The sequence below is a fragment of the Neomonachus schauinslandi genome, chromosome 6 (assembly GCF_002201575.2).
Source record: "Neomonachus schauinslandi chromosome 6, ASM220157v2, whole genome shotgun sequence".
Lineage (NCBI taxonomy): Eukaryota > Metazoa > Chordata > Mammalia > Carnivora > Phocidae > Neomonachus > Neomonachus schauinslandi.
Genome location: NC_058408.1, coordinates 4603671 through 4624334, shown reverse-complemented (window position 1 = coordinate 4624334; position 20664 = coordinate 4603671). Strand labels below are relative to the sequence as shown.

The window sequence follows — 20664 nt, the reverse complement described above, 5'->3', positions numbered from 1 at the left end:
TTGTTCCCTATTTACTGGAGATTATCGGAGGTGGCAGCAAGACCTACTTATAAGTCAGTAACTTGGTCACAAAAAAATCACATCTTGATAGAAAATTACAGATAAAAAGGTGGGAGGGGGCGCCTGGGTGGCTCAGTCATTAAGCGTCTGCCTTCAGCTCAGGTCATGATCTCAGGGTCCTGGGATCGAGCCCCATGTCGGGCTCCCTGCTCAGCGGGGAGCCTGCTTCTCCCTCTCCCTCTCCCTGCCGCTCCCCCTGCTTGTGCTTTCTCCCTCTCCTTGTCAAATGAATAAATAAAATCTTTAAAAAAAAAGTGGAGAAATCTGGGAATATCAGGACAGAGACCCTTCCTTTCATTTCAGTCTGAGAGCAAGGAAGAGATGAAGGCGACCGAGTGCTGGGACAGCCTCGCAGAGCCGGGGGCTCCAGCCGCACCCAGAGCCCACCCCTGAGGGCAACGCCCGGCTGGCCGAGCTCACCTGGTGGGGGCATCACGGAGGAGGATCGTGCCCTTTGCACGTGATACTCAGAAAACACACTAATCTAGTCGTTTTGGGGAAAGTCGCTATTTTGTTGGCCATCCCAACAAATGTCATGGATATGTTTTGCTTTTATTTTAAATCACATGAAGGAAGAAGTATCTACTTCTTTGCAGGCACAGGCTTTAATCCGGTCCTGCCAAGCACAGAATTCTTGTCTGGGTTGTGAGGCCACTGAACGTCAGGAAAAAAAGTAGAAATAAGTTTGCAGTGTGGGCTTAGGAGACCTATCTTATTACACGGACTGGAAGTCAGCTGAGACAAAAAAACTCGGGATCTATTTCTTTAACTCTTACTTGTTCAGTGTTCAATATGAAAAGGCAATTGGGCTTTAAAAACTCAAAACTCTATATAGCTTTTGTCATTTTATTATTGTTTTTTTAGTTATGATTTTTTTCCCTTGTGAGGAAAATTTGGGGGATCTACTACTCTCTTAGCAACTTCCAAATACAACACTTGATGAGTTCGTCTGTGCACAGGCCTTGCTAACCTCCTGTGTCTTGTTCTGATGTTAGTACCGTGCTGCTAAAGCGAGCACTCTTCTGCGGTTTCTAAGACAGGAAAACAAAACTGACTTTTGGGGAGTCTCGTTTCTTCTCTGTTACCCACACCTGAACGTCTGACCTTCATGGTAGCGCATGAACTTGGAGGATTCCCCTCCCCTGAGCAAACCGTGACTGTCCTGTGGGGCCCAAACCTGACTGGTGGCGCTCCAGTCGTGGGGGCGCCACCCCCCCACAGCCCCCTCTTCAAGGTGTGCAGGACCTCCCGTGGGAGGGTCCCACTGGCTTTGCTGGCTGTCCCCTGCACTCGGGGTTAGTGCCCACCACTGCCCCTCAGCCCGCGTATCTCCTTCCCTTGTCACGCCTCTCTGGGTAGGGGGTAAAATGCCCCTGAGAGACGAAAACCTTCGCAATTGTGCTGGAGCGCTCGCCCCGCCACCTACCTGATGGCAGGTGCTAGAATCCAGGCACGGAATGCAATCAGGCGCTTCCGGGGAGTGCCTTGCAAACCCAGCCTCATCCTGCAGGGGCAAACCATGCAGGAGCCACAGAGATGCCTCCGAGGGCTGCCCCAGGCTCTACCGTGAGTGTCACCAACCAGCCTGTCCTACCCACAGGACACTTCCCACGTGCTCTCTCCACAAGAGACGGAGCCTCGCTCTCTGCTTGGGGTCGAATGCCTCTTCTTTTACCACCTGCTCCTCCCTTTCCCTGCTGGTCACTTTCCCTTGAGGTGAGCCTTCCTCTTAATGGGGATGCTGGGTATCCACCGTCTCCATTCTGTTGTCCAGAGGGGAGGCTGAAGGTGAAGGCAAAGCTCCCATTTCCCCAAACGACGAGCCCACCCCCGACCACCATTCTACCCTTGTGGGTTCTGTACCTGGTACTTGTTGGTGGAATTAAAGGGGATCTCTGCCACCTTGGGGTTTTTCTCTCTCATTTCCTTCACAGAGCTGTATGACTGCTCGATGAACTTGAGGAGGGCTGACTCGGAAGCATCCCCTGCTGTTGCCCGCTGCCGGGACGGGGTTTGTAGGGTGAGCCCGAGGGATACGGCACAGGGCGAGGGGTGCAATGGGGAGGACCCTAAGCGCCAGGATAGAGATTTCCAGGGAGAGGGCGGGGCATGCCCTTGACACCGAGGCATCGTCTCCCCCCCGCCAGGCCTGATACCTTGGCAATGGGAAGGGTCTCCTGGTGAGCCTTAAAGTCAGCTCCGTTGCAGAGGCCGGCGATTTGGGCCAGGATGAACCAGGTCGCAGAGCCCTTGGCAAACGTTTTCCCTAGGGAGAAGGAGAGGCTGTGAGCAGGATGGGGGTGGGGAGTTTAAAGCAGGGACTTACTCGCATCCTGCTCTGTCCCCCAGCACTTGACAGAGAAAACCCTCGTCTGCACTCAGGGCCCAGCCGTCTCCCGTGTCCGCACCCCCCCCGGCCCCTCCACGCGTGGCTCACCCACACCACTCAAATCACCAGTCTGCTCTTCGCTGGTGTCAGCCTTGTATATGGTCTTGTCAAACCACATGTGGGCGACGGTCATGCGGTTCTGGGTGAGGGTGCCCGTCTTGTCAGAGCAGATGGTGGAGGTGGAGCCCAGCGTCTCCACCGCCTCCAGATTCTTCACCAGGCAGTTCTTCTGCGCCATGCGCTTGGCGGTCAGGGTCAGAGACACCTAAGGCCATGAAGAAGGCTGAGAATTAATGGCGACGAAGTGCTCGGCTGCTCACACCACTTTGTGTTTGGGAAATCGGATCGTTCGTATTGCTATTGTAATTTTTGGAACTTCTTTCCCTTTTGTGTCCACCTAGTCTTTAGCGATTCCACGTCCGGCCACAGGAAGGAAATCAGGAGAGTGATGGTGTTCGTGCTTCACAGCACAGCTTGGAAAAAAGCGCATCTTCCTTCACCAGGGGAACATAGCGTGTGACCTTGTCCCTGGAATACTCTGCTCCCCCAGGATCCTTTCGTCTTTTCTGTTCAGCAGCCCCTTTCTGGTCAAGTTCAGGGACCATGTTGATAGCTAACCTTTCATTGTGGGGTAAGGGGGCTGGTACCAATAGTTAGAAAAAAAGAAGAAAACAGGGGAGAATCATGAAGTCGAGAAGGAATATTGCACCATTGGAAAGGACTCGAGAAATTATTTAAACTGGGACATTTTTGTTGACATTGATTATGCGGACCATACGTTCAGTGAACGTCAGATGTGTGGCAGGGTTGTTTTAAAAACTAATCAGTTCTTAGGCTATGGTTATATTAATACAGAATTCTAATCGTGGGGTTATGATTTATTTACGTATTATCACTAGTCCTGAGGTTTTTGTGCTAACCAACCACACCCTGAGTATTATTCTCATTTCTATTTTAAGAAGGATATTGATAATCTAGAGCATAGCCCCAACAGGTGATCAGTAAGCCAAGGGGTCAGAAGACTGTGTCCTGTGAAGAACAACTAGAGGAAAGGGGACAATTTCACCTCCCACCGGAGAGTTTGAGGAGGCATGATGGCTCCCGTCAATCAAAAGCATAGTTTGTAAAAGAGAGAGAAATGACTTGTTTTGTGTTTCTTCAGATGGGAAAACTGGGACCAAACAGGAAGTCGTATTTCTGCTCAACACAATGAAATCCAGCTAGAGCAACCCAGCGGTGAAATGAGCGGAGACCGAAAGGGGCGGGCTTCCCAGGACTAGAAATAATCATCATCTCCCATGGATTGTGCACAAGATATTCAGCATTGGTGGAAAGGTTGGATTTCTCTGGGCTTTGAAGTCCTTTCCAATAAGATTCTGTAATTCTGAATTCATCTTCCTCTAGAAACCGATGATTAATTAAATTGACGCCTGGAGATGTTCCGTGATTTGGCCAAGTTCACTGGCCGGTACAGGCTAGACTAACTCACTGCTGGTGACAGAATCTAAGTGCTTCCTGCACTGCAACTCATGGAGAAGAAAGAGAAGGCACCAGAAAATATGGATGGAGGAAGTCAAGGTCCTGTGGGAGCTAAGTGGCTGACACTTGAGAGATTCACTAGCAAAAGAGATACAAACGATTTCACCCCCTGGGGCGGTGTGTCTGCCCAGAGGCCACCCTCCACCTTGGCTACTCACGGTGACAGTGGCCAGCAGCCCCTCGGGCACATTGGCCACGATGATGCCGATGAGAAAAATGACAGCTTCCAGCCAGCCATAGCCCAAGATCAGCGAGAACCCGAAGAAAGAGACACCAAGGAAGATGGCCACCGCTGTGATCAGGTGGATGAAGTGCTCGATCTCTACAGCAATGGGGGTCTTGCCGACCCCCAGGCCTGACGTCAGAGAGGCGATGCGGCCCATCACCGTGGAGTCTCCCGTAGCGATCACAATGCCCCGAGCTGTTCCTGCAGAGCAATGGGGAGGTCTGAGGTGGGGGCGCTGCTGGCTTTCGTTCCTACAAGGAGAACGCTGTCAGGGGTCAAAAGCAAGGTGGACACTCAACACCGTCCGAGAGACTCTTGTAGTCTATGCTCCTCGTATTTAGTTTATACAAGTAAGGTTCTCCTCACCCGAAAAATCTCTGAGATTTCACAGTTCTCCACTTTCATGGACTCATTGCCTTCCCCGGCAAGAAGGTCTTCATTACACTTAATCTAAATGTCTTCTATTGCCTGTATGTTTCTTATTTTGCCCTCAGCGGCTGAATAGTTTCTAGACCCCCAGGAGTCGGGGTCGCCCTTCTGCTAGAGTCCCCCCTCCCAACATCTGGTTATTCACTACCCCAGCGGTTCTCCGTGGGTGGCCGTTTGCCCACCCAGGAGACATTGGGCAGTGGCTGGAGGCATCTTGCTTGTCCCAGCTGGGGTGGGAGGGGCTGCTCCTGGCATCTGGCGGGTAGAGGGCAGGGGTGCAGCTACACATCCTGCAAATGACCGGAGCGCCGCCCCCCCCCCCCAAAGGAAGAATTATGCTGCCCTAATGGTGATGGTATGGAGGCTGGGGAACCGAGCCCCTCCCTGTTCCGCCTGCTGGAGCCAGCCTGACCCCTGCCGGGGAGCGAAGCCGTAGCAGCTCTGGGCCTCTCGCTCCCGGCGCCGCCCCCGGAGTCAGAAGGGGGACTTGGACGTCCTGTTGGGCTTTACACGCGCGGGATGCCGGCCACTCACCTACGTGGCTTGAAATGAGGGGCCTGACAAGGTTCTTGGCTCAGAACAATTTTCCGGCTTTATAAACACAGTGGCTGAAATTCCTTCCCTTCCAAGTCACGGTCAGAATCACCCAGAAAAGCCATATACTCTAGAAATATCACTTGTTTTAGGATCAGAAGGACTCCGGCTGGGAGTTCAGCTTTCCAGCGGGGCAGCTGTTGGCGTGGGGCCAGCTCCGTACCCGCTGGCCCTCGGGCTGCCTCAGCTCTAAGAGGGGATGGAAGCGTCCACGACGCTGTGAGGAGTAAAGGTTATTCCAGGAGCCTAGGACAGGACTGGGCTCAGTGGAGGCACGCAAATGTTGGTTTCTTTCTTCGTCTAGATGGATTTGGGGTCTTGAGAAGGACTGATACAGAATGATGCGTGGGACTGAGTAGGGGTGATTCTACTCCAGCATCTCCCACGAACACCCTGCACAGAGCGGCCGCTGCAGGTCCGGGGTGGCCTCCGCTGAGGGAGCCTGAGAGCGGGGTCCCACCCAGATGGCCACAAGGGGGGTGGTCGTGGTGTTCGGGGGAAGAGGGGCTCCAGTACGAGGCCTCTGCAGATGGGCTCCACAGCGGCTGCCCGCCGGACGGCTGCCTGCTGGACGTGTTCACAGAGCCTTGTCGAAGACACTACAGGAACTGAGAGGTGCTGAGAGGGTTTGGGGTTGGGGGCGGGGGTGGAGTATGGCACTACGTGTATATCTATTTTTTGCCAGGGTTTGGTCTAGTTCTTCCTTTTTACTTCTTCATGGGTTTCCCATGCACAGAGAGGCAGGATCTAGTAGTGAATCCCCTGTGTCTGGAGACAGGATGGGTTGATGTCAGCCTGGGGAAGGTCAAGCCCATGGGCAAGCCTCCCGTACCCAAGGCCAGACGGACGCGCCGTATTCCACACATCGCCAGGGAGACAGCTCAGGCCCCATGGGGATGCATGAGAGCCCAAAGACAGAGACGTCTGTACCTGCAGCCCCGTCGGGACCGCGGCCATGAAATTAGGGAGGTGAGGGCCTGGGATAAAGGTTAAAGGTGTGCTCCTCGTTTGCAAAGTGCACAGATATTCCTCAGTTCAAGAGTCAAGAGCTCCTTCAAACTAGCTCCACCCCCTTGGCCCCGTCTCGCATCCCTCTGGTCTCCGACTAAAGCCTCCTCCATCTGGGCCAGACCCTTGTTTCTCGGATGGGGTGCCACCACCCACCTTCCTCCCCTTATCTGAAGCATATACTTTGCTGACCAAAAACCTACTTGGGAAGGACAAATGTAAACAAAACTTTTTCCTAAAATGTAATAATATAAATCCAGTGTTTCTGAAGGAAGCTTGCTGACCTGCATCTTTCTGCCCAATCAAAGTTAAAAAATCAAAAGATTAAAAAATTAATTAATAAAAAAATTAAATGGTGATTCGAGGCGGAGAGAAGATTCAGATTAAAAAAATTTTAAATTAAAAATTTTTAAAAATTAAGATTAAAAAAATTTTAAAAATTTAAAAAAATGTTTCAATATGTATTTTATTTTCTGGTTGGATTCTTCTTCAGCTTTATTGTGACTCTCATTTTTAAAAATATTTTTCAAGTGAATAGCTTCATGACCAGAGAGGTCATTGGCAAGCTTTATCCCAGATAAGGATCTGTGGAAGGAGCACAGGCTTTGGGAGACGGACTCGCACTAGATCCTCGAGTCTCCGCTTTCCTACGGGCTTGTGCTCTTGGACACCGCATTTCATTTCTTTGAGCTCTTCACATGCAAAATAGAGTGCAGGTCTGTTGTGTAGTGTCCTGAGGGTCAGACCCATCTGTAACACTTGGCACATGCCAAGCGTTCAATTAAAAAAAATAGCTGTTTCTTAGTTACCCAAACATTTATTCTTAAGCACGAGTAATGGCTTTCACGTGTGTTCCAGAGAGTCTTGCAGGCCTCCTTAAGGGGGAAGGTTGACATGAGACTGAGTCCGTTGTTACCACCTTGGCCAGAACTGCCTCCCAGTTCAAGGGTGTCTTACATTCTAGGAGCAAAGCCAAAGTGTGAGTGGCACCTCTGGTAACTCCAGTTTCCAATGCCAATGCCTCCCTGGAATAGTGAGAAGTTGCAGCTCCTCTCAGAAGAAGACTGACCTAGCAGGGCTGAGTAACTTTCTGCCCTCATGTGCTATTTTCAACTTCTAGAGCATAGTCCATGCACCAGCCAGAATAATACGGAGCTGACGATTGCAGGGCACTTCCCACATGGTAGGTTTTGTGCTAAGCATTGTATATGCATGATCTCATTGAGTCCACATGAAAATCTACAGGATAGCGACTCTTAGTATCATCAGGGTGCAAATGTGGAAATGGTGGCTTTGAACTTTCACCAAAGGTCATACAGCTCATGAGTGATGGAAGACCTAGACTGTTCACCAGCTCTTGCCTACCCAATGACCTTTCGAAGATAGAGCGTTCCTAAAATCTTTATTTGAATCTCTGCTTTTGAAACTAGGCTATTTATGATGTGATGCTCACCTTCCACACAGTTGGTGGAGAAGAAGCAGATGTTGTGGGTCTCCAGAGGGTTCTCGTGGGTGAACTCGGGGGAGCGGGTCTGGGGCTCTGACTCTCCCGTCAAGGATGAGTTGTCCACCTGGGATGGGCAGGAGGATGGGACGTAAAGTGAACATGGGAAGAAAAGTTCCTTTGTAAAGATGACACATCTTTATCTGCCACCAACACCATCATTACTGGTGTGCAGACACCAGCCCCTGTTGGCTCCGACCTCAAATTTGCACCTGTAACTTCTTGAGGTTCTGAATAATAAGATCATGCTTTCTTTCACTGAGTCCAGATCACTACAGTGCTCGGCCCCCTCCCGTAGCTTCCCGCATCCTCTTACCTTACATCCTTGTGAGGAGATGAGCCGGAGGTCAGCTGGGATTCGGTCTCCGCCCTTCACTTCTACCAGATCTCCTACCACCACATCCTCCACGTTGATCTGAATCTTCTCTCCGCCTCGAATCACCAGAGCTTGCTGTGAGAAGAGAGTGCAGGGTTATTTCCAAAGCTTTCTGCTTCCCCCATACCCGCTCCTGGCCTATAAGCTCCTGTTCCTGGTCTTCTTCCTTCTGACTCCCTTCCTTACGCTGTCACTCACCGCACCACCCTTGAAGGTCTCTTTGGCAGATTGCAAATTCTTACCATCCCTGTCCTTCGCAGCATGACTCTGATGACCCTCTCTCTAAGAGATGGGGGTGTCTGTCTCTCCGTCCTTACACTTAGGCTTGGCTACACGGCTTGCTTCAGCTCATAAGACGTTACAAGCATAATGCAAGCAGGGGCTTAAAAAGTGGGGGCTTGCCCTGTCGTCACTGGGAACCCCTCTGCCACTGTATCGAGCAAGCCTGTGCTGGCCTCCTGGAGGAAGAGAGATCATAAGGAGAAAAGCTCCAGCGGTCACAGCCATCTCAGCCATCCCCGGACATGGGGATGAGGTCATCTGCGACCGTCCAGCACCCCTCAGCCCAGCCCAGATCAGAACAGCCCTGCCACAGAAGTGTGGGAACGGCTATTTTTGTTGTTCTGAGACACTAAGTTTGGGATGGCTTGTTAGGCAGCAAAAGCTGGTCCCCCAACTCCTACTTCATTTTACCAAAGCATCATCCCCTGCCTGAACTCTCACCCAAGGGAGGAATTAATTTATGTTGACACCAAAGGGAAGAGATTCTGGGCTGTAACGCTAGAACATGACTGTGCTGTCGGGAAATTCTGGAGCCTGTTTCTTTCCAAGTTTCCAGCTCTGTGCCTAGAAACCTCTTTTTGCTGTCATATTATTTCCAGATGCTTAAACATATTAGAAAATAATCTAAACTTTCAGAAAAGTGGCAAGCATAAAAATTGTACCAAGAATACTTGTAATGACCTTTACCCAGATTCACCTGTTGACATTGTACCCCATTTGCTTTGTCCTTTGGTCACTGTCTGCACACATGTATGTATGTGAACACTTCTTTGCCTGCACCCTCTGAGGGTAAGTCACATACATGACGATCTTCTATCCTGCGTACTTCAGTGCACGCGTCCCAAGAACTAGTGTGTTAATACCCACAACGTGGTTGTCGATTTCACTAGATTTCACTTTGACACCGTACTGTCCTCTATTGTTTGCCTTCCAGCTTTGTCAGGACCCCGTATGTCCTTTGCCACATTCCTTCCTCCTTAGGCATAGGATTCAGTCTCAGTCAGGTATTGCATTTAGTTGTCATGCCCCTTTAGCCCCCTGTAATCTGGAACATTCTCACAGCTGTTGTTTGTCTTTTTTTTTTTTTTTTTGAGAGAGAGAGAGAGAGCTTGCATGAGGTGGGGTGGGGGGTTGCAGAGGGAGAGGGAGAAAGAGAATCCCAAGCAGACTCCACTCCCAGTGCGGAGCCCAAGGCAGGGCTCGATCTCATGATCCTGAGATCATGACCTGAGCCGAAATCAGGAGTCGGATGCTTAACTGACTGAGCCGCCCAGGCGCCCCTGTTCTTTGTCTTCAAAGCCACTGACATTTGGAGAATCCAGCCTCTCCAACCTCCTTTGTACCTCCCCCACTTTTACTAGAATGTTCTCATTTGGGGCTTCAGATTATGCTCGTCACATTCAGATTATGCATTCCAGGCCAGACTACTTCATAGGTGTTCCTGTGTCTTTCTCAGGGTACTTCTAGGCATGATAGAGTAAATCTGAAGGACCCTCATCCTCATCACCACCCTCACTCAGTTCACACAGTGTAGGGTATAATTTTCTGGGGACTCAAAAACTGTGTGTTTGGCCACATTCTGCACCTCTCTCACTAGATTCTCCACACCAATCCTACCTGAGGCACCATGTTTCTGAAAGACTCCATGATCTTGGAGCTCTTGGCCTCCTGGTAGTAGGAGAAGCAGCCGGTGACGATGACCACGACAGCCAGCACGATGCCCAGGTACAGCTGCGGGTGGGGAAACAAAGGGTTCATCAGGAGGTCTTTTCCTTCCTCTTCACCCTCAGAAAATCAGCTTGCAAGGGTAACAGCTAAGGAAGAGTCCGAGGCAGGGTGCCTCACTCGGAGCCCTGAGTTTGGGTGAGGGCCAGCAGGATGCAGTAAACACCCAGGAAAGCTGTTCATGGGCTTGGGGGAGGTGGGGGAGAGCCAGGGTGGGAGCTCAAAGAAATGAAAATTCTGGCAAAGAGAAAGGGGCTGCAGAGCACTTTGATGACCAGTCAGGAAGATAATCAAAGGAGAGCAAGTTTCTGGGTGAAACCATGGCTCTCAGGGAGCTGAATCAGTAGCTTGCTAGGTAAAAGGCTAGGGAAACCAGGAGGGACCAAGGCCTCCCTTGGCAAATCCTGGGAGTACTAGGGATCTGGGCCAGAGGCCTTCAGGAGTGCAAGGCTGCTGAGCAGAAGAGTGTCAGGGCTAAGCAGAGACTGGGCTGGGCACGAGCAGCTGAACAGACTCACGTTATCTTTGGTAAGCTCCTCCTTGTAGTGTAACTGGATGCCATAGGCCACGAAGCAGAGAATGGCACCAATCCAGAGTGGGATCGAGAAGCCACCGAACAGCTGTTTACAGAACTTGACCCATTTTGAAGTGGTGGGGGGCGTGGTAAGTGTATTGGGTCCATCTTGTCTTAAGATTTCCTGTGCCCTTCTGGGGCTAAGGCCCTGTGTGGAGAGGAAATAGGAAAGGACAGAGAGCCATGAGCAGAGAAGCAGCTACAGGGAAGCTCAGAGGTGCCATTTATAACCCCGCGTGTGTCTACAGACCAATGGAGCTCTCTGAAGGTCACCCTGGAAGCTCTTCCTAGAGTTTGCAGTACAGAAGAGATCTCCCTTGTTTAGCACGGTTACATAGGAAGGATTTGTAGTTGGTGGACTGATTCACAAACCTTTTGAACTCCTATCTTGGGCGGGTACTGTGGTAGGACAGCAGAATGAGTGGGAACGGTCCCTACCTTACCGAGCGCCACCCTAGTGGGAGGTTAACGGTCAATAGTTCACGGTATAATGAGCAAGGCTAATGCAATGATGGGGTACAATACCTTATGTCAATAACATAAGGACATTTACACTTTGACTCTTAGACATGGGGGAAAAAACGCCAACCAAACACACGCAGGTACAGATTCCCACTGGAGCCTTGTGTGCCTTTCCTTCTGAGAGTAATAGCAGAACCCACCAGAGGATTAGGAAACAAGCTCTCCTTCATCCCCACTGGACACCCCAGCTTCCCCTGAAGAACGTACGACCTGAATGAAAGCAGGACAAGCCTCATTCGTGCCTCCCCGGTTACCAGACAAAGCCCCTTCAGTGAAGAAATTCTAGAACTAAGAACTGACGTTTTGCGGGCCTTTAAGTTTTTATTTGTGGTCCTCGTATTAGTGGTAGGAGTACTAAGGGTAATAGAATATGTGGTTTTACTGTTGAAGTGTGGTCTGGGGGGCCCATGGGGTCCCGCGATCAGATGATTTTCACAATAGTGCTAAATCATGGTTCGCCTTTTTCCACTCTTGCTCTTGAGCGTATGGTCACATTATCACAACAGACTTAATACTGAAAATATATGGGAATCCAGCTGCCTTCTCTTAAAAAACTAGGCATTTAAAAAAAAAGCTAGACATTAAAGAGGTTTGCAGAAATGTCAAACACCACTAAGTTTTTGTTTGGGAAAACAGTTGTCATACAAATATTATTTATACTAATGTACAATGGATTTACTCTTGTTTTTAAATGAATTAGGAAGTATTTTTTAATTTTCTCAATTTTAATGTTGAAGATGATAGCTATGGATAGATGTAACTCACAAAAACAAAAGCTCTTTAGGGTCTTGAGAATTTATGAGAGCGGAGAGGGGGCCCCGGGGACAAGGGTTGGAGAAGTGTATTCTCCTTTCTCTCATCTGACCCTGAACTCTCGGGGCATTACCGTGCTGGGCTTTCCCCAGTGTGTGTGCCGGGGAATTTGGCTGGGAGGAGGGAAGGGTAACAACATTGACCTGAAAGTTAGGGCCCCGACTTGCAGCTCCACTGCTGCCCCCCCCGGGGATGGGGTGGGGGCTCCGCATAGGAAGGAGACCCTTCGCCTCCATCAGGGGCTTCCTTTGCTCACCATCGTTAGGTCCACGGAGTACTTGGAGCTCAGCTCTTCCAAGGTTAATTTGTGATCCTCCTGAGGGGACAGTGGAGTCGTTGGGGGATGGGTGGTGACCCGGGTCATTTCCAGGGGAGGGGGAGAAGCCCCTGGGGCGGAGGGCCCGGCCTGGGGGTGCCGTCAGGGCGGGAGGGGCCGGGCTGCAGGGCTGAGGAGAGCAGCTGGGGGTTCTCACCAGGACCACTTCCTTCTTCAGCTCCTCCAATTCAGTCTTTTTGTTGCTCTTCATTTTTCTTCTCGTCCCCGTTTTAGACCCCCTTTTAGGTCTTGGGCTTGGGTTCTGCTCGTGAGGGGTCACGGTCCCCTTCTTCCCCCTGCGCCCCATTGTCCTCCCTAGATATGGCTGACCCAGCTCAGCTGGTGGGGAGGAAGCCAAGGGCGAGGAGAAGAAGTGGGGAGGCACAGGGAGATGCGGCGGGGTGGGGGGGGGGACAGAGGATGGGGAGGGCCAGGGGAGTGAGGAGGAGAGGGCAGGGGGAAAACGCCCCGGGGAGAGCAGAGGCCGGAGGTGGGCTCCAGGGAAGGGGAGGCCAAGCAGGAGGCGGGCGGCAGGCGGCAGGCCAGGGCTGGGGACACTATGGGGGCAGCCCCGGGCCTCGGTGAGGAGGTGCAGATGCTGAGGGCGCCAAGCAGGTGGGTCAGGGGGAGGTGGCCCCTGGCCCAGGCCCTGTGGGTGCCGTGGCAACCCCCAGGTCTGTGGTCACAAAGGCCTCAGGACAGTTCTGGCCCAGAGTCCAGGAGTCCCGTCTCCGGGCCGGATGGCGACAGGAGCAGGACCCGCCTCAGGGAGAACGTCAGCGTGAGCGCCAGACTGGACCCAGGTCCCAGCTGGGTCCTGCCGGCTTCCGGGGCTCACCCGGACCCTTGGCAGCTGACAAAAAAAAATAAAGCAGGCCCTGTGTGTGAGCATGTTCTTACTGAGGCCTGCTTCTCCGCCCTCCTTGACCTCGAGCTTTTAGTTTTAGGAGATTACAGCAGAATAGGTCAGATCTTGGGCATTTGAATCAGTCCTGGGTTTGAATCCTGACTCCTCTGCTCACCAGCTGTGTGGCTTTGAGCAAGTTACCTAACCTCTTTGTGTCTCTCTTTCCTCGTCTGTAAGGGGGATACTGTCTACCTAAGGAGGCAAAAGTCAGGATTAAATTGAGGTGCTCTGTGTAAAGCACAATGTCTCATATACGTAGTATGTGCTCAAGAAATAGCTTGAATTAACTATTTTTAGTTTCACTTGTGGCTTAATGTGCAGCTCTTCTTCTTTTTTTTAAGATTTTATTTATTTATTTGACAGAGAGAGACACAGCGAGAGCAGGAACACAAGCAGGGGGGAGTGGGAGAGGGAGAAGCAGGCTTCCCGCAGAGCAGGGAGCCCGATGTGGGGCTCGATCCCAGGACCCTGGGATCATGACCTGAGCCGAAGGCAGACACTTAACGACTGAGCCACCCAGACGCCCCAATGTGCAGCTCTTCTTAGTGTGAATAGAACTATTCTTTTCTGCATGACAGCCTTGTATTTCCTCATTTTAATAGGACATATTTTTCTTTTCTGTTCTCCTTCTTTGACATCTCGGTAAGTACTTTGATAAAGTTAATTTTATTTATGTTTTATGTCTAAATACCTCCTCCTAAAAAGGATCTCTGAAGCAGCTGTATATTTCTATCATTTATAGATTTTCTCCGTTATGCATGCTGCAGACATTTTCCCTTTCTGATCTTGTCTGATATTTGTTTTACTGCATTTGAGTATGGCATGCTTTTTAAAAATATGACTGCACCAAAAAAAAAAAATACGACTGCATCAGAAAACATCATCTTGGTGCTGACGCAATGCTCCTTCTCTATTCAGAAATAGAGATTCTCCCTCCCCGCTGGGACAATGATGATCTGTTTCTTCCCTAGATCAGATTGGGTTTTTCTTCTCTATTAAAAATGTACAAAATAAAAACTGCAAATCTCACTTCCCCACTGTTACTGCTGTTGACAGTGTGTGTACATCCTTCCAGTCTTTTCTCTGTGTATACACATAGAATCTCGAAGAAAATACCTTCTTAATCTGTATAGAATCGTCCACGTCCCCTTTGGTTGTCAGTCTGTTGTGTTTGAGCGGCTCTGTGTGTAACATCTGCGATGTGTTCCAGATTCTGCCGTGACCGTGAGCTGTTCAGTCATTCCCGCTCTTGATGGATTTATAGGGTAATTTCCTTTTCTTTTGAATCATTAGAAACATCGCTGCAGTAGCAACTTCCTACAGAGTTCCCTTTAGGTCCCTGAGCTTCAGTTTCCGTGGAATCGATTTCTGTTGCTGAATCATAGGATCCTCTCATCTAAAGTTTTAGAAGATTCTGCCAGATTGCTCTTGGAAAGGGCTCTTCCTATATGTGTCCCAGAAACGAGAGGCAAGTGTGTGATCGCATCGGATGACTTTGATCTTTCTTATTTCCACTGTTATAATTGTTGAAATTTGGTATCTTATAGTTTTAATTTGCATTTCTTTACTGTCTAGGTGAGCATTTTTTCCCTTATAGCTAATGGGCTTTCTGGAGTTCATTTTTCTTTCTGTGAATTGTTCTTATACTTTTTCCAGTTTCCCACTGTTCTCTTATTCTTAGGGATTTCCCCCCAGTCTTCGTGTGTAATCATGAAGCCCTTGAGAGCAAGGATCGAATTAAAGTTAAAATCGCCAAGCTCACATCTATGTGAGCACAGGCCTCAGCCCAGCCTTGCACATGGGAGGTCCCCCCCACCCCACCAAGCAACTTGACTGACATAGAATCAATTGAAATTATTTTTGGAAACCCCATTCTGTTCCACAGATCTTAGCTCAAAAATCTCCCTCTTTAGAGAGGCCTTCTGATTGCCAAACCCAATACAGCTGCCCCCCAACTCCACCCCCATCCCCACCCCTCACCCCCCCACCCTCCACCCCCAATTCCCACCCCTCATGCCCCCCACCCTCCGCACCCCCACCCCTCACTGCCCCCACACCCCAACATGCAGCCCTCAATCCATCCCTGTGACCTTCGCTGTACTCCCCACCTTCTTAAATCATCCGTCCACTTATCTGTTGACTTGTTAATTGTTTCTCCGTGACTGTGATTGTGGGGACTTTTCCTGGCTTATTCACGGCTGTATACCCGGTTCCCAGAATAGCTCAGAGTGGCTGGTCCACAAATAGTCCCTAAGAATATGCTGAATGAGGGCGCCTGGGTGGCTCAGTTGGTTAAGCGACTGCCTTCGGCTCAGGTCATGATCCTGGAGTCCCTGGATCGAGTCCCGCATCGGGCTCCCTGCTTGGCAGGGAGCCTGCTTCTCCCTCTGACCCTCCCCCCTCTCATGTGCTCTCTCTCATTCTCTCTCTCTCAAATAAATAAATAAAATCTTTAAAAAAAAAAAAAAAAAAAAAAAAAAAAAAGAATATGCTGAATGAATGATGAACTTTCAGGTTTTATCTTAATGTTCAAGGTTTTGTTGATTGCCACTTTGGTCTGCCATGGTTTAAAATCTGTTAAGGTCACTATGGTAGCCCCACAGTTGTCTGCTCTTGGGTTTCATAATTACTTATAACAAACTCTGATGTTCTTGCCTGACCCCTCTTGCAGCCGAATGTCACAACCAACATGTCGTGTTTTGTAAAAACACTGAGGATTTTGATATTGGATTGAGTCTTGAGAGGAACTTCTGTTTCTCTTTCTTACATTCTGTCTCCCAGACAGCAGTCGGGATTTGCAATCCCCGGGTTCCTGTTTGTCTTTGTTACCCTCGTTGCGCTTTTAAAGTTTCTTTAGTAGGTGCCATATGTCACGCACACGAAATCTTGAGTGCAATCGGCTTTGGTTCTGTTGTAAATGGAAGCTGTTTGTACTGTATTTTCTGTCTCACTGATTTTAGGGATACGTGCGATGTTTGAAAGAACTGTTATCTCCTACCCTGTGGCTTTGAACTCACTAGTTCTAGGCTTTGTTGTTGTTGTTTTTCTTGCTGTTGCTTTGTTTTGGAGGACTTCCTTGGATTTTTTAGGTATTTAACATCTCCTTTGTCCCTTTATTTAGACCATTTAAATATAAAGTCCTAATTCAGGATTTGAAATGTTGCTGGTGCTTTTCTTGTGGTTGTTATGATAGTTCTCCTGATGTACTGCATCTCCTCCTCTCTTCTCTGAGCACGACGGCTCTTCCTATATGCTTTTTCTTCCCACATTTTAATCCAGAATAGATGTTGAATTTTACTGATTACTTTCTCAACATTTTTTTGAAATGACTAATCATTTTTTCTAGTAAACGTTAGTTGTTAGTTTTCCATATAATATATTGTACTTGCATTCCGTGAGGTACTGGTCATCATTATAGATATATTTCATTAAATTTTATCAAAACTGTGTCTCATAAAATAGGCTGGGCGATACAGATTTTTTTTCTGTATTCTAGTACAGTTGAAATAATATAAGGATGTCTTTGAGGAATTTGGAAAAAAAATCCTCCACTGAATTCAATGGAGCTGAGGATGTTTTTGAAGGACTCATTTAAAAAAAAAAAAAGACTCATTAAAAAAAAAATCAATTAGTGGGGGTGCCTGAGTGGCTCGGTTGTTAAGTATCTGCCTTCAGCTCAGGTCATGATCCCAGGGTCCTGGCATCGAGCTCCACATCATGCTCCCTGCTCTGAGGGGAGTCTGCTTTTCCCTCTGCCTCTGCCCCTGCTTGTGTTTCTGGTCTCACTCTCTCTCTCGCTCTCGTCAAATAAATAAAATCTCTAAAAATATATCGTTTAGTTAACACATAGTGTGTTATTAGTTTCAGAGGTAGAGGTCAGTGATTCATCAGTTGCATATAACACGCAGTGCTCATGACATCACGTGCCCTCCTTAATGCCCGTCACCCCCCTCCCCTCCAACAGCCCTCACTTTGTTTCCTATGATTAGGAGTCTCTTATGGTTTGTCTCCCTCTCTGATTTCATTTTGTATCAGATGTCTTCTCTTGATAGTGATCTACTCATTTTTTCCTATTTTTTGCTACATTCTTAGCGTTATGAATATTTAGCTTGTCATCTGTCTCTGATGAGTCATCACGTTTCCTATTCCGTAGATAAAAACGAAAGGCCATGGAAAGCATTTCTGCCTGGATCAAAGGTTGGCCTTAACCTCTGGCACTCCCTCCACCTTGGGCTAAATCCTCTAGCAGACTGATGAATCTCTTTGTGTCTTTTTTCTTACTCTGCTGCAGCATCTTTAAGCTGCAATCCTCTCCCTTTGCCTGGCTCTAATCACCTGGGTCTGCCCAGCCCCTCTGGCTCCACCGTTCATTTCCCACAGATTCCTGGCTCCCTCCCCAAAACCGCCCCCCAGTTCACTAAACCACTGGGCTGACCAGGTTCCCCCTGGGCCCACAGGCTGGCTGTCCCTGGGGCTGCAATGAGCGTGAGTGTGGTTAAGAGGCTGGCCCTGGAGCCACGCGGATGGAGAGTCAGAGCCTGATTCTGATGCACAACATCCTGGAAACTTTGACAACGTAATTTAACCCTTCCAAGCAGGGGGCACCTGGGTGGCTCAGTCAGTTGAGGTCCGGTTCTTGGGCTCTTGATCTTGGGGTTGTGAGTTCAAGCCCCGTGTTGGGCTCCATGCTAGACCTGGAGCCTTCTTAAAAATAAGTAAATGACCCTTCCAAGCTGAAGTTTTCTCCTCAAATTAAAGACAACAGTAGTGTCCATCTTCCCAGATCCCGAGGATTCTTTCAGTCATCCGGCCCATCTTTATTAATAGCCCAGTATGTATCTGGCATTGTTTTAGATAGTTAAAGATAGTTAAAGATTAAGGTGGTGAATAAAAGAAAAAAAAATCCCTTTGTGCATGGAACTTATGTTGCAGAAGGAGTCAGGCAAACAAACAAAAAAAGTACAAACAACTCTATGTATACTTGAATTGTATATATATTTTCTCTCTAAACTTGAGGTAGTAAGCATTTACGAATAAAAACAAAGAGAATGGTGGACGAGCTGCTGTAAGTGCAATTTTATTTTATTTTTTAAGATTTTATTTATTTGCGAGAGAGTGTGAGCAAGAGAGCAGAAGCAGGGGGAGCAGCAGAGGGACAGGGAGAAGCAGGCTCCCCGATGAGCAGGGAGCCTGATGCGGGGCTCGATCCCAGGACCCTGGGATCACGACCTGAGCCGAACTGACTGAGCCACCCAGGTGCGCCGGAAGTGCGATTTTATTGGGGTGTCTGTGCGGGCCTTTCTGAGGAGGGACTGTTGGAGGAGCCCTCTGAACGGGGTGAGGGAGCTGGGCATGTGTGTCTGGCAGTGGCATGATCAAGAAGAAAGGGCCTGAGGTAGGATTAAATGAGATTATACAGACAAGGGTCCGACAGTTGGGGTTAATGCTTGCACAGTTCCTGCCATGGTCACCGTCACCATGCCCTCAGAGCTGAAGTAAAAGTGCCAGGCACGGACTTCTGACTGCTATTCCCAGATCCCATTCCCCGGGACCCCGGGGGGAATGCACAGCACCCAGCCAGCCCTGCATCTGCAGCACACACCAGCCCATTGCACCCCACCCGCCCGTGAAAGCTTCCAGAGTCTTCTAATTAGGGGAATTTCAAGGATTGCAGCTACTTTTCCCTCCGTCCCCTAACCAGCACCCAGAACAGCGCTCTGCCTACAGTGTAGACTCCTAGTTGGTGTTGACCTTGGGGCGGGAGCGGGGCTCAGCCCGCCGTCTCCTTTCCCCACCCCTCAGATTGAGAGTGGCCTGATTTTGGTCTGGAACAGAAAAAGCAGAAGTGGCCTTGAGGATTTGGGCTCAAATAGGCTCATCGGTCCTTCTCTGTTCTGAACAGACCTTTGTGGCTCTCGGGGGTAGGCTCCCCCTTGAGGAAGGAGGCCTCTACTCTATCTTCTTCCAGATCATTTTGCAGACTCACTTCTTCCCCTCTGGGTTTCTCCGCCCGACATCGTCTGCCCCCAGGTTGTTCCCAACCTCTCCCCATCTCCTTGCAGTTCTTTGCTGCTTGCTCCACGAGCGGAGTCTTGCCATAGCATACTCTCAATACCACAGTCTGGGAGGGAGGTAAGTATTCAGTCTAGAAATCTGAATTATGGAAGGGCTTTCTTTTTCATAAAGAAAGGCAACTTTATTATTTTCAAGTACATACGTAGTACCTCAAACTAATGTCTTACAAAAGGTCACCAGGTAAAGGTCTTGCAAATGTTTCTTTAACAAACACATGAGAACTGACGATGATTAGCCCATGCATACGCTACTTCTACATAGATATTCCTAAAGTGCTTCAAAAGTATTGTTTTAGGTAGACTACATATGCCATCCCTAGCAATGTGGTTTATGCTTTTAATTTGCTAAATGAATGCTGTGTTTTTATTGATTGGGCAAAGATAGGCTTTGTCCACAGTCAACAAGTCTCAAATTAATCAGGCCCAAATTAATATGGTTTCCCATTTAGGTTTCCGAGCCCAAAGCAACGACTCACTTATTTTTAAGGTACTTCTGATAAAGTAAAGTTCCAGTGTAGGGAAGTGAGAGCCCGCGGGAGCTCGTTCACGGGCCTCCTTCTTTTCTGCCTTAGGTCTTCGGGTTTCCCTAGGTAGGGCTCTCGCTTGGCCCATCTGGGTGTCTCTACAAGAACTTCCCAGTTGCCTTCTAGGCCAGGCTTAGAGAAGGGGCAGAGCTGCCTGCAGAGCAAAACTGTTAGGTGGGGAGCGCGTAAGGGAAGGCAAAGCATCTCCCCTAGGAACCTGAAACCAACTCCCAGTCTTGGAAAGCGGGAAGGCGGGGGGACGATCACTAACGTGAAGGGAGGAACAGCCCTCCTAACATCTGCTCTCTCATTGTCCAGAGGGTCTGGCCAGTCTCCTGACCTAAGCTGATTCTGCATGTCCATGGGCGACAGAAAGGTTCCGGGGACTTCCTCCACCTTGGTTCCAGCGGATGGCCAGGCAATTCCTGGAATGACGCCGGTTCATCAGGATGGGCACAAAGGAGAAAGGGGTGGCAGGGCCAGGGAATGAACTGGCACCCATCCCTCTGCGAACAAGTTGAGACTTCAAGGACTTAGCTTTCTGGAGGGCCGGGTGTCACCAGGTGCAAGGGACCAAGAGTGCTGGAGCCTCTGTGACACCTGGGCCTCGTGGCCCAGAGGACACAAAGCAGGGTCGTGGGGACTGCCTGCTGCAGGGGTGTGGGGTCCCCGTGGAGCTCCTGGGTCACTCTGGCCTGCCTTTGTCGCTACTCTGATGACATCTGGATTTGGTCTGCTGGTAGGAAGCTCTAAAAGGGCAGGACCCAGGCTGGAGACCACACATCAGCTGTCCTGTCCTTGG

At 49.5% G+C, this 20664-nt stretch overlaps 1 protein-coding gene across 2 annotated transcripts in view; it reads right to left on the bottom strand.

Moving 5' to 3' along the window:
• The window catches only part of LOC110573415 (sodium/potassium-transporting ATPase subunit alpha-4), a 29657-nt gene extending 16993 nt beyond the window's left edge, over window positions 1-12664 (bottom strand). The window contains exons 1-11 of one of the 2 annotated variants that reach the window (XM_044916280.1): window positions 12638-12664; window positions 12515-12562; window positions 12298-12357; window positions 10651-10854; window positions 10025-10138; window positions 8066-8200; window positions 7699-7816; window positions 4147-4415; window positions 2516-2714; window positions 2217-2326; window positions 1924-2058 (exon numbers count right to left, since the gene is read on the bottom strand). In XM_044916280.1, the coding sequence (XP_044772215.1) occupies window positions 1924-2058; window positions 2217-2326; window positions 2516-2714; window positions 4147-4415; window positions 7699-7816; window positions 8066-8200; window positions 10025-10138; window positions 10651-10854; window positions 12298-12357; window positions 12515-12562; window positions 12638-12664 (1419 nt within the window). Of the gene's footprint in view, window positions 1-1923; window positions 2059-2216; window positions 2327-2515; window positions 2715-4146; window positions 4416-7698; window positions 7817-8065; window positions 8201-10024; window positions 10139-10650; window positions 10855-12297; window positions 12358-12514 lie in introns of both variants that reach the window. The other variant, XM_021681913.2, reaches the window with a different exon arrangement.
• Between the last annotated feature and the right edge of the window lie 8000 nt (window positions 12665-20664).